A 19,672-nucleotide genomic window follows, 5' to 3' on the forward strand; every position below is an offset into this window, starting at 1 on the left:
CCATGCTGCTCCTAGCTGCTCCATGGTGCTCCATGCTGGTTATGCTGTTCCATTCTGCTCCGTATCTGTTCCATGCTGCTCCATGCTGTTCCATGTCTATTCCATGCTGCTCCTAGCTGCTCCATGGCACTCCATGCTGGTTTTGCTGTTCCATGCTGTTTCACATCTTCTCCACGCTGTTCCATACTGCTTCACACTCTCCCTCACTTGCTTTCACACACATCAATAGGACATGCAGTAGCACAGAGAGGGTCAGTTCTCTGGGGGGGTGCCGAGGAAAGAATCACTGCGGAGGAGGCACTTGGGCTGAGCCTTGCATGGTAGAAGTTTATGAGCAGAACCAGGAGGGGAAGGGCATTCCCAGGAGAGGGAAGAGCATGACCCGAGGCCCAAGGCAAGAGCACGCCTGGCTGACTTGGAGAGGGCAGGTAGCACCTGAGCGTTATGGGTCGGAGTACCTCACTCAGTTTCCACAGATGAGTGTTTATTCTGGGCTGCAAGTCAGCAGGTAGATGAGGACACCACTCTTGCAGGGAAGCAAGCCGTGGACCAGGGACAGGATGAGTGCCCTGTCCAAGCGCAGGGCTGGAGGGCTGCAGGGAGGAGGACGAAGAAGGGGGCTCACTCAAACAGCTGTGGGGCAGCAGTGCCGGCAGAGAGGACCCCGCACTCAGAGGCCAACACGGAAGGGAGCTTGACCTGCAGGCGTGGTAGGAGAAGAGTGGGTTAGGTGGGGACAGGGAGAGCTAGAAAGAAGGGGGGGCCTCAAGAGGCTAGTGGCGCAATCCAGCTGGGGTGCGGCACAGACCACGGAGGACAGCGAACGGATCTAGAGCACGTGACGGACTAGGGCTGTCACCAACAGGATCCACGGCTGTCTGGGATGCAGGGAGCCAGAGGCAGGGGCTCTGAGGGGCTCCTCAAGGCTGGCCTTAGCACTGGGGGTAGAGGTGCTGTTTACTGAGATGGAGTTGGTGGGTGCCTTCTGGCAGGAGGCCGAGCGCACAGGACGAGGAACCCCGGTGAAGGCCGAGGGCTCTGGGGGCCTCATGTTCCCAGTGTTTCTGCGGAGACGTGGGGGAGCAGAGGGCAGCAGGTGGGAGAGCGGGATGTCCAGGCCGAGGAGACACGGGGTGAGAGGGGCCCAGACTCCTGGCTGGTGCAGACTGGGTGGGGGGTGGGGAGGTGGGCAGGGGTGGTCCACATAAGGATTCGCAGTGGGTCTTGTCCCTAGGGGCAGCGCGGAGGGGATTCAGTCAGCCCTGCGGCCCACCAGGAGAGAGCATCTCTGGTTCTCCGGTTAGGAAGTGAAGGGGAGGGAGGGAGGGACAGCAATTTGCCAGGAACCGGGCACTTCTTACACATTTGTATTTTTAAAAATGAGAAAATAACATAAAAGCACAGGGAGGAGTCTTTGAGCTTTCAAGTTTAGGCCAGAGTTTCCACAATAGGGCCTCAGCCACGATTGCAGCACACTGAGAGCCGGTCCCACAAACCTGCGGACCTTGACCTCCGCATCTGGCAGCCGCTCAGGACAGGGAGTGGGAGCGTCTGTGTTTGTTTTTTGTACCATTGCTTTGAGGGCTGAGAGCCACGTCTTTCCTCTTGGGGTGTTTGTGGTTTCAGTGCAATGCATCCAGGCTCGGTGTGGCTCCCGGGAGGGTCTCAGTGTCCCAGGGTTAACACCGGCTTTTAAAAATAACTGACAAAAGAAAACACCTACCAGGAGACTTTCAAAGGCGTCCGTGCCCTCAGAGGAAAGGCTTACATCAGCATGAAACACGAGGATGAAAGTTCTCCCACCTGCCCTTGGAATTCTGGTTGGGACACGGTGTTACCGCGTGGCGGGTAGAACCAAGCCCAGGCTCTGCTCTTCCTCTTGCAAGGCCCCTCTGCACCCTTGGGCCTTTCTCTGCCCCCAAAGTCCCCGTGGAAAGGGATGGCACAGAGAGCCTATTCTCCAAGTCCCCACATGCCTTCATAATCTGCAAGTGTGGTTCTCAGAAATTGCGGGACGTCTGAGTGGGCACCTCTTTGGATGGAAGCATCCATCCAAATGTGACTGCAGGGTCTGATAGCACGAGATTTTTCACTGAACGGTATAGTTCAGGACTTGATCTTTCCAATGTGAGGCGGCCTTTTTTCTCGTCTTTAACTGCACACATCAGAGGAGGCAAGAACCGAGCACTGCCCGGGCCCTGGCGAACCACCTCCCGTTAGAGAGCGGCTCTCTCTCCCATCTCCGCCTCTTCCTGGGTGAGTCGCCATCTCTCAAGTGAGCCTCAATTTCCCCATTAAAACCTGGAGGCTGTTTCCCAGAATGCCCATAGAGCTTATTACAACAGCTAAGTGGGATGGCCAGGGTCTTGTCCCTAGCCACCCAAGCCAGTCACTTGGGGAGCTTTCTCAAACACCGTTCCCCAGAGCAAGGGAACTGCAAGCTTTGGGGGTGAGGGCTGGGCCCATGCAATCGGACATGTGCTCTGCTGTTCAATAAACTCCTCTTAATTATGAATGAAGTGACCGGGGACATGAGCTTAGACGTGGAACAGAAACATGTCCATTTCGGTGAGTTCTTCCTTCGATATCTCTTCTGACGGCCTCGAGCCAATCCTCTCACCTAGCGTCACCACCGAACTCAGTCCTCTTAAGAGTCAAAACATGTTTATTTTAAGCCATTTCTGTTGCAAACGAATGACCTGTGTCCTGATCAGTACAGAGCTGCCTTCCCTTGGAGGCGCCGGTCACCTGCTGGTAGCAATTTTGTGATGCCCACAGACGTGATGGACTTGACATCCCAGGTGGCCTCATGTCCTGTCGGCAGGGCCTCAGAAACCTCAGCTCTCAAGTGGGCAGTCAAGTAATATACCTGCCCAGGTCCCATTAGAGAGCTGTGCTGTCCAGCATGGCAGCCACTGGCTGGTCATGAGAGGCATTTGAATTCAAGTAATTAAAATTACGTATAGTTACAGTTCCGTTCCTCAGTTGCACTTAACCCAGTTTAAGTGCTCAATGGCCATGTGTATCCAAGAGCTGCCATATCGGACAATGCTATTCTGGAACATCCCAGAAAGTGCTATCGGACAGCACAGTGCTGGAACATTCCACCATCCCAGAAAGTGCTATCAGACAGCACAGTTCTGGAACATTCCGCCATTACAGGAAAGGCTATTGGACAGCGCAGCTCTGGAGCATTTTCAACGTCCCTCCCTCCCACCCCTGTGTTTCCCTGGCACCTTTCCCAATCTGTCCCCTCCCCCCCCACCTTCAGAGGAGACCAGTCTCAGTGCAGTTTTGTGCATACAGCGTGGACGGCTGAATAATGGCCCAAGGCGTCCTCGTCCTAATCCCCAGATCTGTGGATGTGTGACCTCACATGGCAAAGGGACTTTGCAGATGGGATTAAGGATCTGGAGGTGAGGAGATGAGCCTGGACAATGCGGGTGGGCCCCTCACAAGGTCCTTGTAAGAGGGAGGTGGAGGGTCCGAGTCAGAGGGACGCTGTGGTGATGGAGGCAGAGGCCGGTGGTAGTGACATGCTTTGAAGGCGGTCTTAGGAGGGGCCCTGAGCCAAGGGACGGGGCACCTCTAGCCGTTGGGGAAGCCCAGAAACAGCCAGAAGCCTCCAGCGGGAACCAGCCTGCCCGCACCTTGACTGTCGCTCCCTGAGACCCATGTCTGCCCTCTGCCCTCCAGACTGTAAGGCAATAAATGCATATTGTTGGAAGCCACTGAGTTTGGGGCAACTTGTTTGGCCACCACAGGACACTCTCCCTGTGCACGAAAGCCCACCTCACTCAAGATTCAGGCATCGTGACGTTTCCTCAGAGGACAAGAAGTGTTTTTGGTCTGAACCAGACTTTACGCTATCCTCTTCTCCTCGACCGTCCTCCCCCAGCTCCACACCCAGGCTAACAGCCAGGCCCCCCACCCATCACCGGCGCACCCATGCTTGCTGGAACGGAGCTGCCTCCGCAGGCTCTGTGGGCACCCTGGAGGGCCTGTGGGGCTGCATCTGGACGAGGCATTGTAACGGGACAGGCACCGTGAGGGTGAGCTTTCCCAGCGAAGACGGTGTGCAAGGAGGTCGGGTTGCTTTCTCTGCAGTGGAGGCCAGAGCCTCGAATCGCCCAAAGCCAGACTGCAAATTGTGGAAACACCACGGGAGGCTCTGAGATTGGGGAAAAATAAAAATCTCTGCCAAGACAAACCACATCCATATCATACGTTCTCTTTGATTCGAGATGCTATTTGTGGACTGTAAAGAGTCTATTTATTCTTTAGCTCCCCGAAATGAAATGGAGGTTTTTTTGCTGCATCTCGGTGGATTCTGTATTTTCCGCGCAGGGATGGGGCCGTGGTGTGTCTGTCCGGACCCGGACTCTGAATCCCCGACACAGGCAGGCCGTCTCCGCATTCTTGACATTTCCAGAGAAAAAGATACTCTAAGTTTTTAAAAATCTAAACAAGTAATACCTACTTACTTTAGGGGGGAAAAGACTATTTAGGAAAGGAAGAGGAAGAAAACATGCAATGCTTATGTGCATGTCTCACTGTGCCTCAGCTCAGAAAGGTAATGTTGGGAGATAACACGATGGGTTGTTCGTAGCTTTGCATCGCTACCAGAGGGGAATATTTGTGATGCTGTGAGAATAAAAATGCCATTATCGATCAGGATGTTCCTCAGCCTCACAAAGGAAGAAAGCTCTAACACAAGCTTTAGGACGGGTGAACGCTGGGGACGTTTCACGCTAAGTGAAAGAAGCCAGTCACGAAAGCACAAATATCGTAACGGTTCCATATCATAACGGTTTTATTGTAGCGCAGTCAGAATCGCAGAGACAGACCCTCGAATCGGGGCTGCTGGGGGCTGGGGGCGGGTGTGGGCAGGGAGTGCGAACTGGGGGGTGGGGGGGCAGAGTTCCAGTTTTGCAAGATGCAGAGAGCTCTGGGGTGGGGCGGTGGGGACAGCTGCACACCATTTTGAACGCAATAAACGCCACAGACCCGTTCACTTGGAAATGGGTAAGATGGTAATTTATGTGGTGTGTGTTTCATTACAATTAAAAAAAAAAAGCAGAATGACCACAACTGAACGGCACCAGGTCCTGAGCGGCCACATTGGAAACCCCCTAGGCCGTGAAGCCGGAGCGGGGGCTCGAGCCGGGGAACGCAGGCGGCCTCAGGGGCCGGGCCAGGCCAGGAAGCCAAGGTTTCCCGCCAGCCCCCCGACACCTTCAAACTGGGCTTCTAGAACTGTGAAGGAACATGTCGCTGTGGGGTTAGCCCCTCCGGTCTGGTTATCTGTCACAACAGTCCCAGGACACTGAGATGCCCAGGAGTCTGGAGGCGGGGAAGACTCATGTGGGTCCCCGTCCCTCGGGAAGCACGCGGGGGCCATGAGTGTGGAGAGACAGAGGGCGCCTGTCTGAGACAAGGAAGCATGGGCGGGTGGCCCGGGTCAGCTGGGGCTTGTTCGGGCATTGCCGTAGGCGCCGAGATAGCCCGTGTCCCCACATTTCCGTTCCCTACCCTACTGAGGCTTCTTTGAGGTGGTTTCTTTTCCCCGCAACTGAAACACACAGTGACTGAAACAATGATCTCTTTCTCTCTTTTTAGTGTCAGAGGTGACATTCACTCAGATGCCCCCTTCCGCAGCCTGGAAGGATGAACGGACCTTCCGGTTCATCAGGGGTTGAAGCGGACGGTAGTTGTCCACCATTGAATGCTCTTCTTCACCAAGCGCGGAAGACAGGAGCGTGCGAAAGGCAGCCAGCTGCAATAGAGAGCAACCAGAGTGGGCTGCGTGCAGGTACGGAGTGAACCAGCTCCCAGAAGGCCCTCCTGCCGTGCGCACTTGTGCTCCGTCCCACCCCTGCCCACACACTGAATCAGGGATGGCCGCGCACAGCCAGCACGAGGCGGCGGAGGGGACGCCCAAGCGCGGTCAGAAGAGGCGTCGAAGCTTCTGCCTTGGTTTCCTGCATCCTTGCTGGAGAAGCCAGCCGCCGTGTAGTGAGGACGGCCAAGCGGCACCCACGAGGGGAGCCGAGGCCCACGGCCAACAGCCAGCACCGGCTTGCCGGCCGCCAAGTGAGCCTCCAGCCCGGCTCAAGCTTTCAGAGCCCACAGGACATCTGACTGCAACGCCACAAGCGATCCCAAGCCGGAACCACCCCATACTCTGACCCCCGGCAACTCAGGGGGATTCTGACGGTGATCGTTTCCTCAAGCCTCTAACGTTGGGAGTTGCCATGCAGCAGCAGTCAACGAACACCTATAACATAAAAACTAAGCGAGTACATACAACAGGAAGTAACATTTGACTCGCTTCTCACTGAAGGAGCTAAAAGTCCATTTTTTATCACCTCATTTGTTCTCCGAATATACCGAGGAGCTCTGCGAGGATCACTCGCATGTTCGATGACCAATGGAGCTGGGTTGTGTCTACACAGTGACCACGTGTGGAGCAAGCTGGCGGCTGCCCCCAGGGTCACGGAGGGCACGGAGGACCCAGGCTCCCGGGGCTCAGGCACAGGATGCCCTGCACCTGCTGTTGGCTCGCTTAGGAAGGCAGCTTCTCTCCCCCCCAACCCCCCACCACCTCCCCAGTTCCTCTGCTTGGGGTAAGGGGCTTCTGCTCTGCATTGCTGTTTAATACTCACCCCCGTCTTAAAATAATTAGCTCGTGTTTCTATTTCCTCCCAAACAGCAGCGTGCAGAGACTGTTCTTGATGGACCTCATCACTGCATCTGCTGCTACCCGTCTCCCACCCGCTTCAGCTGCAATACCCGGCATGCATGGGTGCTCATTACGTGTGTGCTGAGGGACAGAAGGGGTCTTGGTGACCAGGGGCCATTTGTCGACCAGGGTCCTCCTGGTGTCACTAACAGTTCTGGTTTGGGAGAAGAGTGGATCTGTCTGCCTTCCAAAGCAAACAGCGTCATTCCATGACTTCTGCACGAGAGAGAGGATGTTTGCAGCATCACGAGGCCGGAGCCTCAGAAAGAGACTGGCAGGGAAGGCCCACCCTGCATGGGGACAGGGGCCGCGGCCACGAGCTTGCTGCATGTCTGTCATCCCCAGACTCTGAATGCCTGACACAGACACGATGTCTCCGCATTCTTGAGATTTCCAGAGAAAAAGATACTCTAAGTTTTTTAAGTGTTAACAAGTAATATCTACTTACTTTGGGTGGCGGTGGGGGGAGACTATTTAGAAAAGGAAGAGGAAGGAAATTAGAACCAGTGCAGAAATCCTGGGACATCCAGTATTAAATTTCTGGTGTAAGTTTGTGTGCCAGATTAGGGCATTACTCTGTGAGCGCTCGCTCACCTCCTCCCCGCCCCCGGACCTCAGCCACTGGGACCTGCTGTGGCCAGCAGCATGAGAGCATGTGGGGTCTGCTGGTCTTTTGCATTTCTGTCATGCACCATGGACCCAGCTCTGGGTAGCCACTGGTCCAAGGAGCACGAGACAACCTGGGCCTGACCCAAACCCCAACACCCTGCCATCCACAGACAACCCACAGACCCAAAGCAGGAAAAATAGATGCTTGTTAGGAGCCATTGAGTTTTGGGGTGGTTTGTTAACCAGCATTGTTGTAGCAATAGCTGACTGACCTAATCCTTCTGGAATTTTCTCTCAATGTGTATAACTTAATACAGCCCGTGAGAGAAACCTCAGCAAACTCAATTATTTACTGTTCTATCATCCAAAGAAGGGGGAAAAAAACTCTAAAATCTCCTCCTCTCCTTCAATGATCCTACTTCTTTCACGGCTTTGCAAAATTCATCGACGATACTCCTTCCTTGGTTAATTTGTTCACCTACAAATACCTACAGAGGTCCCATCGTGGGGACCCATGTCCCAATTCTAACGTCACTTCTGTTCTTGCTAAAGTAGCTTTAGACCGACACACACGACAGAGCAAAGCCCTGACCTCGTTCAGCCATTTGTCATCAGGGAGACTTGCCACGCCTGAATTCAAAACCGCTGAAGATTAAGACAGAGCCAGAGTGTAACTGTCCACCTAGCTCCTGTTTAGCTGGAAAATCCAAACCACACCGGACAATGAAACCCGTGACACACACTCACAGTGTCTCGGTGGCCCCAAACAGGACTTGAGCCCTCAGTCCCTTCCCCCCACGCCGGTTCCGGTGCAGCTCACCTGGCTCTGAGCCACTTCGACAGGCTGCTTCTGGATGATCCAGGTGACCGACTCGCTGAGCGGAGGCGTGGTGAGGGAGCCGGGGTAGGTCCAGTAGTCCCGACAGGCGGGCAGGAGACGGGAGGGCTGGAAGGGGCCCACGGCAGCCCGTGCACCCTGAGAGACCAAGACCGCAGGCGGCGTCGGGTCTCAGGCAGAGACGGTGGTGGCGGGGGGGGGGGGGGGTGCTGGCAGGAAGGGGATGGTGTCCCATCTTTATCCCAGCGACCAGGCCTTCACGGGACAGGTTTGTTCCCGGGATAAAGACGGTGAGGCCGTGGTCGTCACATTTGGAAGCAGTAAAGAAAATGTGACCCTCCTGTGCAGAGCAGGGATGCCCACCAAATGCTTACACGTTTCCTTTCTAAGTTATTCTTGTTTGCATACCTCCGCTGTGAAAACATGACATTTTTTTAAAACAATGGTAAAATAACACACATAACATGAAATTGACCATCCTAACCATGTTTAAGCATACAGTTCTGTGGCCCTAGGTACGTTCACGTGGTGTGACCACCGCCAGCCACCATCCATCTCCAGGACATTCCCATCTTCCTAAGCAAACTCTGTCCCCGTTAGGCAACCCCCGCGTCCCACCCCCGGCACCAGCGCTGCCCCCCCATCTACTTCCCGTGCCTGTGGATCTGAGTCCTCGGGGGGCCTCGTGTGAGCAGAGCCGCACAGCGTTGGTCCTGTTGTGACGGGCCGACCTCACTCCGCACAGTCCCCTCCAAGTCCATGCACACTGTGGCAGGTGTCAGAAAAGCCTTCCTAATATTCCACTGCATGGATCGACCGCGTTTTGCTAATCCATTCATCCCAAAACAGACGCTTGCACCTCTGGCCTATTGTGAGGGATGCTCTTGTGAACATGATGCACCCATGTCTCTTCAAGACCTTGCTTTCAGTTACTTGGGGGACATATCCAGAAGGGCACGTACTGGATCCCACGGTAATTCTGTGTTTAAGTTTTGAGGAACCACCGGACTGTTTCCCACAAGGGCTGCCTCAGAAAATATTACTCTTTCTAGACAGTTGGTGTTCTCTTTGAAGCAGGCTGCCCTTACCATTATGCCAGGATTCTCCTTCTCTGGATGCTGTTCTTGACCACCAAGCACCAAGCTCCCCGTGCTGCAGCCGAGGGGGGCTCATGTCAGCGCCTCCCCCACGTGGGAGCCTCTGGTCAGAATCCGTGCCTACTGGCTTTCCAGCCTCCATCAAAGGATCGGGGACAGCTGCCCCTCTGCGTTTCGGGGGTCATGGATGGGGCACCTCCTTCATTCATTTGCCCACAGCTACGTTGTACGCACCTGACTCTATGTTGGGCACGGGGAGGGGGGGCAGGAGGAGACAGAGAGGACAAACTACCCACGTTCACGGGACTCACCTTTTACCAGAGAAAAGCAGAGCACACACAAAATAAGTAAGTGAAATATCAAGTCGCTCCCACCACAGTAAGCATGACGGAGGACACTTAATTAGGGCAGTGGGATCAGAAATGCTGGGTTGGGGGTTTAGCGGTTGGCATGTTAAGAAGGGATAGTCCTCAAGGCCTCATAGAGAAGGACACGTTTGAGTGAAGACTTGGAAGGGGTGAAGGAAGAGGGCTGCAGGTTTCTGGAGGAAGAGCCTTCCAGAGAGTGGGCAGAGCCAGTGCAAAGGCCCTGAGGCAGGGTGTGGCCTGAAGGGCTTGAGGAATAGCACAGAGGCCACCTGGCTGGAAGGAGGGAGTGAGAAACCAAAGCAGTAAAGCGGTGGAGGGCAGGGAGCCTGCAGGAGGGGACCCCCTGCTTCTGCCCAGGACTAGGGAACCCCTGAAGAAATCCACCAGCAGGGGCAGGAGTCCCGGGCCTGCAATCTGGTTGCCACTCAGCACAGTGCAGGGTGAGGGAAGGGTGCAGACAAAGGAGGACCTATTGGTTCTTCAGCCAGGGGCCCTCCAGCAGGCTTTTGCTCAGTGACAGAAGGGTCTCTTGGGGTCCCTCGGGTTGGCAGGCTCAGGACCATGGTCCCTGCTGCTCTGGAAAGCCAGGGAGACCAAGGCCGCGGGCGCAGGCCTGGGAGCAACGCCGCGCTAGCCAGCGCCGAGGTACCGGAGCTGTAGGCCCCGGGCGGCACTGCCGGAGGGCGTCCAGGCACGGGGCGGACACGCTCGTCCCCAGACCCTGTGTCTGAAGGCACGGTTCCTCCGTGGGGGGCGTGTCGGAACTCCCAGGCCCTCTCGAGGCTGATGACATCACCCTGTGTGCTCTGGTGATGTCGTGAAGGAAGCAGGTCACAGGTGCACTTGGGACGAAATGCAAGAAGTGTGGGGGGCGGGGGAGCACCGTGGCAAATCCACGTGCCTCCCCCTCTCCCGAACGGGCTTCCGAGGCTGTGACTGCGAGGTTTCAGATCCACCCGCGAGAGGTGTTTCTACTTTATTAAAGAGGAACGACGGGGTATGTAGACGTGACTTTCCCAAAGCCACGTAATCGGCGGCAGAGCCCAGACGCTGCGGGAGTCTGTCCCACCCCAAAGCTGGCTGTCCCTCCTTCCCTGGGGCTGCAGGGGTGGGGGTAAAGGCGGCGGCCTGTGTGGAGGGCCAGCTGGATGCCCCCGCCACAGCTTTGCCGCCAATTAAAGTTTTGGGAGGATCCATGACGACGCATTTGTCAGAACCACAGAACGGCAGGCCACAGAGATGGCGTCTAACATTGCCAATATAAAGAATGGCTCTGGACGTTGGGGGCACCCAGCATGGGGCGCAGAGAGGGGCCACTGAGTCTAACGGGACCCCATCCCCGACCTGGGAGGCACAGACGCCCACCCTGCAGGCTGGACCTTTTGTGTCCTAGGAGCTCACTCTTACTTCTCAGGTTAGGAAGCTGAGGCCAAAGACGAGCGTCAGGCCCAGAAGCGAGGCCCAGGCACCTTCCCTGTCACCCTCGCTGACACCCAGATGGCCCTGGGGAGCCAGACGCGCTCCAGAGCTTCCGTGGAAGGAAAGCAGCCCCCAGAGTAAACAGCCCATCGCGGCCAGGTCCTTCCCTTCCCACCAAGAGGTGGAGGCCACGCCGTGTGGGAGGTGGACGCCCGGGGAAAACATCCTCGGTTTACTCTGGCTGCAGACCAGCGGGGAAGAGGATGCTCCCAGCACCTTGACCTTGGGAAGTTCCTGAGCCTGTGGACGGGGCAGCAGGGGGTGATCTGGTCTTGGTCCCACGGGGCCAGCCCCGAGGTCAACATCAAGGGGAACACACCGCCCACATCAAACAGACCCCGTGAAGCCGCCGAGGAAGGGCTGGCCCCCTGCTTTCATCTGGAGCCGCTCGGGCCATTGTTGCGACAGGTCCGGGCCCATCCGTCCCCGTCCAGGGACCACCAGGACTGCTCGCGTCCGGAATTCTTTTGTTTGGTACTGAACAAATAAACTGCATTTCTTGGGAATTTCCATGTGTCCATCAAAGTCCTTTCTCAGCTGATGTTGGAGAAAAGCTGCACGGTTGTCCTTGTCTGTTTGAGCTGAGCTTAGTGCAGTGAGGTGCACCGGGGGGCCGAGCGAAGACGCACTCGCGGAGGGCGAGCGGCGGGCTGGACTTCCTCCCCTCCCCTGGCCTCCCTGCTCTCCCGGGATGGGGTGACCCTGAGATCCCGCACTGGGAGTGTGGGAGGCGGCATGCGTGTGAGCACTCCTAAATGACACTTAGATATTTACTGCAGTTGGTTTTAAAACAAACATCATCCCTAGGAGATGTCGTTGCCTGGGAGAAGTCTAAAGAGTCTTTCAAGGCTGATCGGTGTAAGGAAAAATACTACGTAACGAACAGTACCAGTGACAGGCGGACATGGCAAACACCTTAAGATGCTGCCTGAGCGGCTGAATTTTGGGAAAGTCGGAGGGAGTCCAGCACCCCCGCTGTACTGAGGAGGGAGGGGTCCTCGGGGAGCAGGGACCCGCGGACGTCCGGGAGTGAGCCTGCTGGGGACGCGCTGGAATCAGCCCCAGGGAGTCCCAGCCCTGGACCAGGGACTCAGACCCCCTCAGCCAGACGCTTCCACCCATTAGATCTTTTGTTGTTGCCAGTGGGTCATTAATCTAAGCAGACGTGCTTCTCGGCTGTGCCGAGTGCAAACCACGCAGCTTACCTTATGCTTGATTTCCGGCAAGACTTCCACCAGCTTCTGCAGTGCCTCGTGCCGGGCCCCCAGCTGCATGGCACAGACGGGAAAGGCCGGGGTGTGAAGGCAGCAGGCGGGAGGGCGAGCCCACTCCACGCTCCACGGACGGTGGTTCACCCGCTTCGCTGGGGGAGCCGCGCCCCAGCAAGCTTACCTTTAGAAACACGCCTATCACGGCCACGCCGTTCTCCCCCGTTACGGCTTCTTTGTAATTTCGGTATCTCACCGAATTCCAGTGAACTAAATGCAGCTGAAAGAGAGAAGAAAGGAATTACGTTGATCACGGTGTGGCAAGACGTATAGCATCTGCTCCGGCTTGCGGGCCGGACCCAGCGCCCATTGCCCGGTTTTACCGGATTCAGGTGTGCCGCCTGCTTGGGGCTCCCAAACTCGGAGAGAAGCTCAGACGGCAAGGGCCTGGGCACTTCCGGCGGGAGGGAAAGGAGGCTCGGCTTCGCGGTGTGAAATAGGACTTGGCGGCGGGATGGTACGCTCTCACTCAGAGATCCTTGAGCCAGCTTGCCAGATCGGCACCCGGACGCTCAGTTACATTTGAATTTCAGATAAACGACGCACAGTTTTTAATGTGAGTATGCCGTCCAAACTGCATTCTCCCCCCACGTCTGTCATTCTCCTTTGAACCTCATCTATGTCCCTATCTCACATTCCTCCTTAGGTTTTCCCGAGCCCAAACTCGGCATCAGGATTGGCCAGCTGACAAGGATTTAAGTAAGGGGCAGAGGACGAGCCGGGGAAACAGGGGAGGCCAGGTGCCGGGGTCTGGCTTGGGTTCTGTGTGATGGGGGCTCGTGGTCCTGCTGAGGCTGAGCTTGGCCCAGACCCAAGAAGGGGCCTGGGTGTCCGCACATTGGTCCTTTTACAGGATGAGCTGTGCTACAGGCCTTTCTGAGTGGTGACCCAAGCCTCAAGTCCACACCGACAGTCCAGAAAGCCCTCCAGCCTGTCGTGGTCAATGAGACCCTCCCCGTGCAGCTGCTGGGTTGCAGGGCTGGGGGGCCTCTGCCAAGGGTGCGGGGTCCAGGTGACACCTCACTCCCAATGAGCCCCAGTGCTCCCAGCCATGGCACTGGGGCCAGCGAGGGTGGCCTGGCCTCTCCCAGCCCGTGCATGACTCACCTGGAAAACCACCCCCCCCCGCACCGTCCCAGTGCAGTCGTCCAGAAATCAAGACAGCTGGGCCCAATGCCCCAACTGCAGGCTGCTTCCTTCAGGGACCCCACCTTCAAACTGGATTTGCCTTCCAAACCCCCACAGGAAATGGAGGCTCCCGCATGGGCCAGAGGCACGGCCAGAATGGGCCTGGCAGCCCCTGCTCGGCTGACCCAGGGAGAGCCACTGGGGGGCCAAGCTCCAGTCTTGTTTCTATGCAGCCGCCTCTTCTGTTAAAGCATCTGCTCATGGAAGACCACGTGCAGACATACAGTTACCAAGACAGAAGGCATGCTGCCGAATGAGAAAGAGCATGTCACAAGCCCCACTCCTTCGCTTTTGTGTTATTTGTAAACATGTCCGCACTTATAACAACAGGTGTAACTTCCTGTTTATACACTGTCCCCAGAGGTCACCTCTGGGTGTGAGATTGCAGGTGGTGTTCATGTTTTAGTTTGACTGGATCCCAGCTCTATTTTAACTGTAGCCCTGCTCCCATAACAATGGCAGCGAAAAGTTAGGATAAAAATTGTCCATAACTTGAAATGCATCAGGAGGTCAGGTGTTTGGGGGGTGGACGGAGGGACGGGTGGATGGACAGAGGAGTGAGAAGGTGAATATGGCAAACTGTTAACCATTGCATCTGGGTGGCAGCCTCGTGGGGTCTCACGGAACAGTCCTTGCAGGGTTTTGTGGGTTTTTTTGTATGTTGGAAAAATTTCAAAAAAAAATATTGGGGGGGAGTTTTTTAAAAACCCTTTCCCCCCCCCCCCCCCCCCACAGCTGCAAACACCAACTCCTAACATTTATCCCTACCGATTTTCTCTACAGAATCCCATTTTGGAATGATGCAAACGTCTCATCGCTTCAAGAAGATGATCTCTGTTGTAAGGATTTTCAGATCTCCGTCGAAGGCCCTGAGTGCCTCGAAGGACCAGAAGCTTCTAAGTCCATAATCGACCAGCAGCGGGCACGTGGCTGAGGGAGCGGCTCTTGAATCCCAGCTGCGGACCTTGGCAAGTCCCAGAGCCTCTTAGAACCTCGGTCTCTCCTTCTGTTGGACGGAAGCGTGAACGGTACCCTGGTCTTAGGACAGCTGTGTGATTGGATGGGTAGGGCGGCCCACTGCTCCGGTTTGAGCCCCGAGAGTCCAGTGTCCCGGGAATGCTCCCTTCCCGGGCACTCAGGCTGGCCGGTCACCCTACACGCCAGCCTGGGGCGTAGAAAGCCCCCACGACGTAGCTGCTGCGAGGATGGCGTCTACCAACCTCTGCCGGGTACACGTGGTCGTCCACCGTGTGCTCTGAGCCCCGCTCGTTCGCCGCCCCCCAGTGGAAATGGAACTGCTTTAGTTTGTAGAGGTTTTCCAAGGGGCCACCGCTGATCCCTGGAAAACGAAACCAGAGGAACCCGTGTGTTAGTTTGTCTGTTGGACTGCCCTTTGCTGGGACAGCATCTACCTACACGGAGGTCACGCAAGTTCCCTCCTGAGAGATCGACGTCCTGCACAGAGGACAAAGTGAAAGGCCGGCTCTTGTCTGTTCACCTCTGTCCCTGTGGCCCTCTGGCCCCAGCTGACCCCCGCTGACCAGAGCGGGTGCAGAACTCAGGGCTGCCACCAGGTGGCGGCAGGGACCTCATCCCCTTTGGTGCCCCCGGAAGGCAGAGAAAACCTTTCTGAGATGCATGCCCGTCCTAGAAGGTTTCCAGGCTTTTCTTTAATTTAAAAAAAAAAAAAATGTCTTTTGAACGAAAAAGTGGCAGCTTAAATTCCACCACCAAAGAATTCCACAAACTAATATGTAACGAGCAAGATGTTCACGTAAAGAAATTCCGAGAAACAGCACGCTGCCTTCTCCGTCAGCGCCAACCTGCATGCAGTCCCTGTTCCGGGTAGTCTCACTATACGACCGGGCTTTATTGGTGGACTCTTTTCTAAGTCACCCTCAGTCCCCGGGGCGGCCTCCCCGGGAGCTGTTAGCAGACAGGAACGTCCATGATGGAGCACTAAAGGGCACCGTCCCGAGCCCAGGGCGAGGGCTGAGAATCCCATGCACAAGGTGGCTGAGCTCCTGCTGCGCTTTGCTAACAGATTTCCATCAGTGTTGCTATGGATAGAATGGTAACTGTGGTGCATCTTGCTTTTAACTGAAGTGAGCACATGGCTACTGGGCTGGGGGGCAGGTCAGGAGGCCCCCCCTGCAGATGCCAGGGGTGGCCCAGCCCGCATCAGCTCCTCTGGGTGACCGATGCTGTTGACAACGTCAGAGGCCCCTGGCTGGTGGTGTTCTCAGTTCTGCTTTCGCCATGAAAAGTACAAGGAGCAGGAGGAGCTGAACGGTAAAGTCGAAAACAGATTGAGTTCACGATTCTGCCCTCGACCAGCTCATAGAGCTCCTCGCTGCCTTTCTTCACTCGAAAATGAGGGTTGTTGGTCTAGAACCTCGTCAAGTTCTCGTCTAGTTGTAGAGTTCTACGGTTTTATGAGGAAATCGACTCTCCTGAGCACACACATGTGAATTATACTTCAATTTTTAAAAATACACAGAGAGAAGCATATGAAAACGTCCTAAGTCCCAAAGCCCGAATATCCCGGTGGGCACAACACGGGACCGTGGAGGAGTCGCTCTGCAGATGGGAAAGCCTCCCGGTGGGTTGGAATCACAAGGCTTTAATGGAGATTTTCTGTGGCTAAAATGACAAAGGGGTTGGTTTTTTTCCCTGGGGGGGAGGTGAACTTGTAGGTGAACTACAACTGCCCTTTGTAGTTTTGGGTTGCCTTGAAGCTTACCAGCAGAGGGTGGGCAGTTTGCTGGTAATCCCAGCAACGGGAGCTGGGATTTGAGCCCAGGTCTGACACGAAAACCCACGCCTTTTCCACTTGATCCTTCCAAGCAGAAAACACAATTTCGGGATGTTAGAGGACCACGAACCCGGGCAGTGGAAATATCTGTGCTTGCTCCTGCCTGGCAGCCTCTATCCGCGGGGCAGAGGGGCTTCGTGGCGCGGGCCAACCAGTGGCCTCGCGTGCCAAAACACACCCGTTTGTGACCAAGAGGCAAGCCTGAGGGGGGCGTGTGGCACTTAGAGTCTGAGCAACTTCCCTGCAGGAGGCGGCCTGGGCACCACGGTGGAGACGGTAGCATGCTCACCCACGCAGGCCGACGCCATCCTTTCTAGAAGCAGAGCGCCAGAAGGCAGGAACGGCAGGTAGGCCTGGACTTGCAGCTTACCTCCGCCTCACACTTGCTGCGTGACCCTGAGCGAGCTGCTCGGCCCCTCCGAGCCTCAGCCTCCCCACCCGTGCAGTGAGTGTTGGTGGGATAAACGGAGGTGGTGACGGGGAGAGTGCCTGGTGGAGGGTTGTCATGACAATAGTCATGCTGGTGACTCCACGGCATGTAAACTTTCAAGGACTTGACTCCATCTGTTGGAAAACGATTACCAGCTAGAAGGTTCCTGCGGTCCCTTCCCGCTCAAGCGGGAATTAGAATTAGAATTCTATGTAGGGACATACATAAGGTCTCCGAAAGAGCGATACCAGCTGTATGCAGCATAAATCCACCCCTAGCTGGATGTCTGCTAGAAGCCCGCCAAAAACGCCCTTGTAGAAAAATCTCCCGTGGTGCCAGGGATGGGCAGCCGCGGGGACGGGAGGGGCTTGTGGGCGCAAGGTCAGAAGCCTTTTCCAAGGTCACCCTCCGCACAGGACTGGAGCCCACAGACGCGGCCCCACGCTCTCCCCGACGTGAAGCTTCCCCTGAAGCTGCCTCCCACCAGCCAGACTCCAGCCCGTCTGCTTCCGCAGGAGAACGAAGCATGGAAGGCCATCCTTTGGAAGCCTGGGGCCCTGGCCCACCTCAGAAAAGAATGTTCCTGTTCAGCGGGGCCTCCAAGACATGTGTCTCTTTCAGGGTGACGTCTGGGCCTCTGTAAAGGAAGGACTCGACCCTGGGCAAGCTCCTAACACCCCCTCCCCCCCTCTCCCCGCCCCACCCCGGGCCCCCAAGGCTGCGGCACCTCCCTAGCCTTATCATATGCAAACACAAACAAGGAGATAAGCAAAACCTGAACTTTCTAGGAGGACAATTGAGGAGGAAGGAGGCTGGTTTATAGCCTGGGCTGGGCTGGAACGGTGCCCTGGGGCAGGTCAGTGGAGACACCGACAAACCTGGACCTTTGGCTGATGCAGGCATGGTGCCCCTTTCAGCCCGAGTGCACCCAGGAAGAGGGAAAAGGCAGGTCAGAAAGCACAGCTTCTACGTTCAAGAATGCCCTCAGTCACCCGGCGACTGCATCCCAGGCCTGCTTGAAGGTCCAGCCCCTCGGCTGGTGCAGCGGGGTTCCAGCCCACGAGCCTTTCCTGCTGGGAAACTTAGGAACTCAAGTTAAGGCTGCAGCCCTGGATCAAATAACCTCAAGGTGACTTTTCACAATGACAGTGCAGTGCCAGGGTATTTCTCTTTCATAAAACTATTTAAAAAGGCAAGCCTGATTCTGGAGAAGGGGGCCTTCCGCTCGCCAGGCCCCAGCCCCCAGACTCGGCCGCCAGGAGGGTGGGTGTGTCACCCAGCAGTGTCCCTGAGCAGGTGCATTGAAACATAATTGTGGAGTTGCCGGAGCCACGGCCAGACCCTGCAAACACCCGGAGGAATTGGACTCCACGGGGAAATTTGCTGTCCCCAGAAACTGTTGTTTCTGTGCTTGCAACAGTTGCTGTTAATAGCCATGCATTTGTCAGCTCAGAGCTTTCAGCAAGAGAAGCAGGCTTTTGGCGGGCACGGTTGTTTTAAGGCTTAAATACAAGAGAAGTTTAAGATGCTCTAATCAGTTAAAACTGCAGATAACGCAACGTCGCCAAGTGTTACCAGCCCATCCTTGGGGCCACCCCAGGAGCTCGCTAAAGTCCCGGAGCTGTGACGGGCAAGGACGAAGGGCCCGCATCTGTCGCCTGCACCAGCAAGGCCTCCGTCATTGTCCCAGCAAGCCGGAGCCACAGCTGGGGGCCAGCACACGTCGGGGCTGGAGCGGCGCAAGCCACCCCCCAGCACCCCCGCTCTCTGGGTAGTTACGCTCCAAGATCATCACGCAGTGGCTCCAGTTTTAGAGCCAGGCTGACTTGGACTCACTGATACCACGTCGCTCAGCTTTGCACGGGCTGTTTTTACCTCTCTGCGTCTCTCCCTGGCGCGGCCCCTGGGACGCAGAAGGGGCTCCATTAGTGACTGCGCCTTCTGTTATCATTCCTGGTAGTACTGTGCTTCCCAAAACTGTCACTGTCGTCACCATCAAAGCAGAGACCCGCGGAGACCCGAAGCCGCCGCGATGACTGCCGGGACAGGACCTGCGCGCGCAGACACCGAGGGGCAAACCATCTGCAGGAAGTGTCCGTGAGAAGGGGCGCGGCCAGCCACAGAGGCGCCAAAGAAGGAGAATCATTCATTCACTCGGCAAATATTCGGGGAGCTCCTATGATGTGCCGTACCGTCTACCGAGCATCGAGATGGAGAGAGAAGGGGACCGAAGCAGTCCTGTCCTCTTGGAGCTTGGGCTCCGAGGGACAGGCAGGCGGTGTGCTGGTGGTGAGCGTGAGCAGTGACGGGGGCGCGGTGGGGTGCGCTCTGCGGGACCTAGGCTAAGCAGCGCAGAGGGCCTCCCTGAGGACGAAGAGAAAGAGGGCGTTAGGCCGAAAGCGACAGGAGGTGGCGAGGGCAGGAGGGAGAGAGAGCAGGCCACCATGGCGGCACAGACCGCAGGTCCGCGGGGTTCCTGCAGGGCACTGAGGGGCAGGTGCTGCCGTGGCCCAGGCGCGGAGGCTTTGCCGACAGACGGAATGTTCCGGTCTTTAAAAATGCATGCATTACCAAGGTTCAGCCCAGGCCCTCAGCTGTGTGATTGCTCAGCTGCCCTGGCCTGACCCCAGAGTCTGCTCCTGGGTCGGCGGGCGGGGAGGAAACGTGCCGTGTGGGGACGGAGGCCCTCTGCACGCGGAACCCAGGGACGGCTGGGATCGGGGAGGCCCAGGAAGTCGCTGCCCACGGAGGCTTTCCGCTTGCAAGGCCCGATGATTAACCGTGTGTGTGGCGGCTCTCCTGAAGGCGTCCATGCGTCTGTTCAGCATCTCCTTCAGA

The 19,672-nt window shown here is 56.4% G+C and overlaps 1 protein-coding gene across 1 annotated transcript in view; it reads right to left on the bottom strand.

Moving 5' to 3' along the window:
* Positions 1-484: 484 nt before the first annotated feature.
* CA5A (carbonic anhydrase 5A) overlaps positions 485-19,672 on the bottom strand; it is a 31,321-nt gene continuing 12,133 nt past the window's right edge. The window contains exons 3-11 of the mRNA XM_021705169.2: positions 14,810-14,928; positions 12,526-12,621; positions 12,339-12,401; positions 8,172-8,327; positions 5,660-5,776; positions 1,497-1,702; positions 962-1,064; positions 700-746; positions 485-593 (exon numbers count right to left, since the gene is read on the bottom strand). Coding sequence (XP_021560844.2) covers positions 485-593; positions 700-746; positions 962-1,064; positions 1,497-1,702; positions 5,660-5,776; positions 8,172-8,327; positions 12,339-12,401; positions 12,526-12,621; positions 14,810-14,928 — 1,016 coding nt within the window. The remainder of the gene's footprint in view (positions 594-699; positions 747-961; positions 1,065-1,496; positions 1,703-5,659; positions 5,777-8,171; positions 8,328-12,338; positions 12,402-12,525; positions 12,622-14,809; positions 14,929-19,672) is intronic.

The sequence above is a fragment of the Neomonachus schauinslandi genome, chromosome 16 (genome assembly GCF_002201575.2).
Source record: "Neomonachus schauinslandi chromosome 16, ASM220157v2, whole genome shotgun sequence".
NCBI classification, from domain to species: Eukaryota; Metazoa; Chordata; class Mammalia; order Carnivora; family Phocidae; genus Neomonachus; species Neomonachus schauinslandi.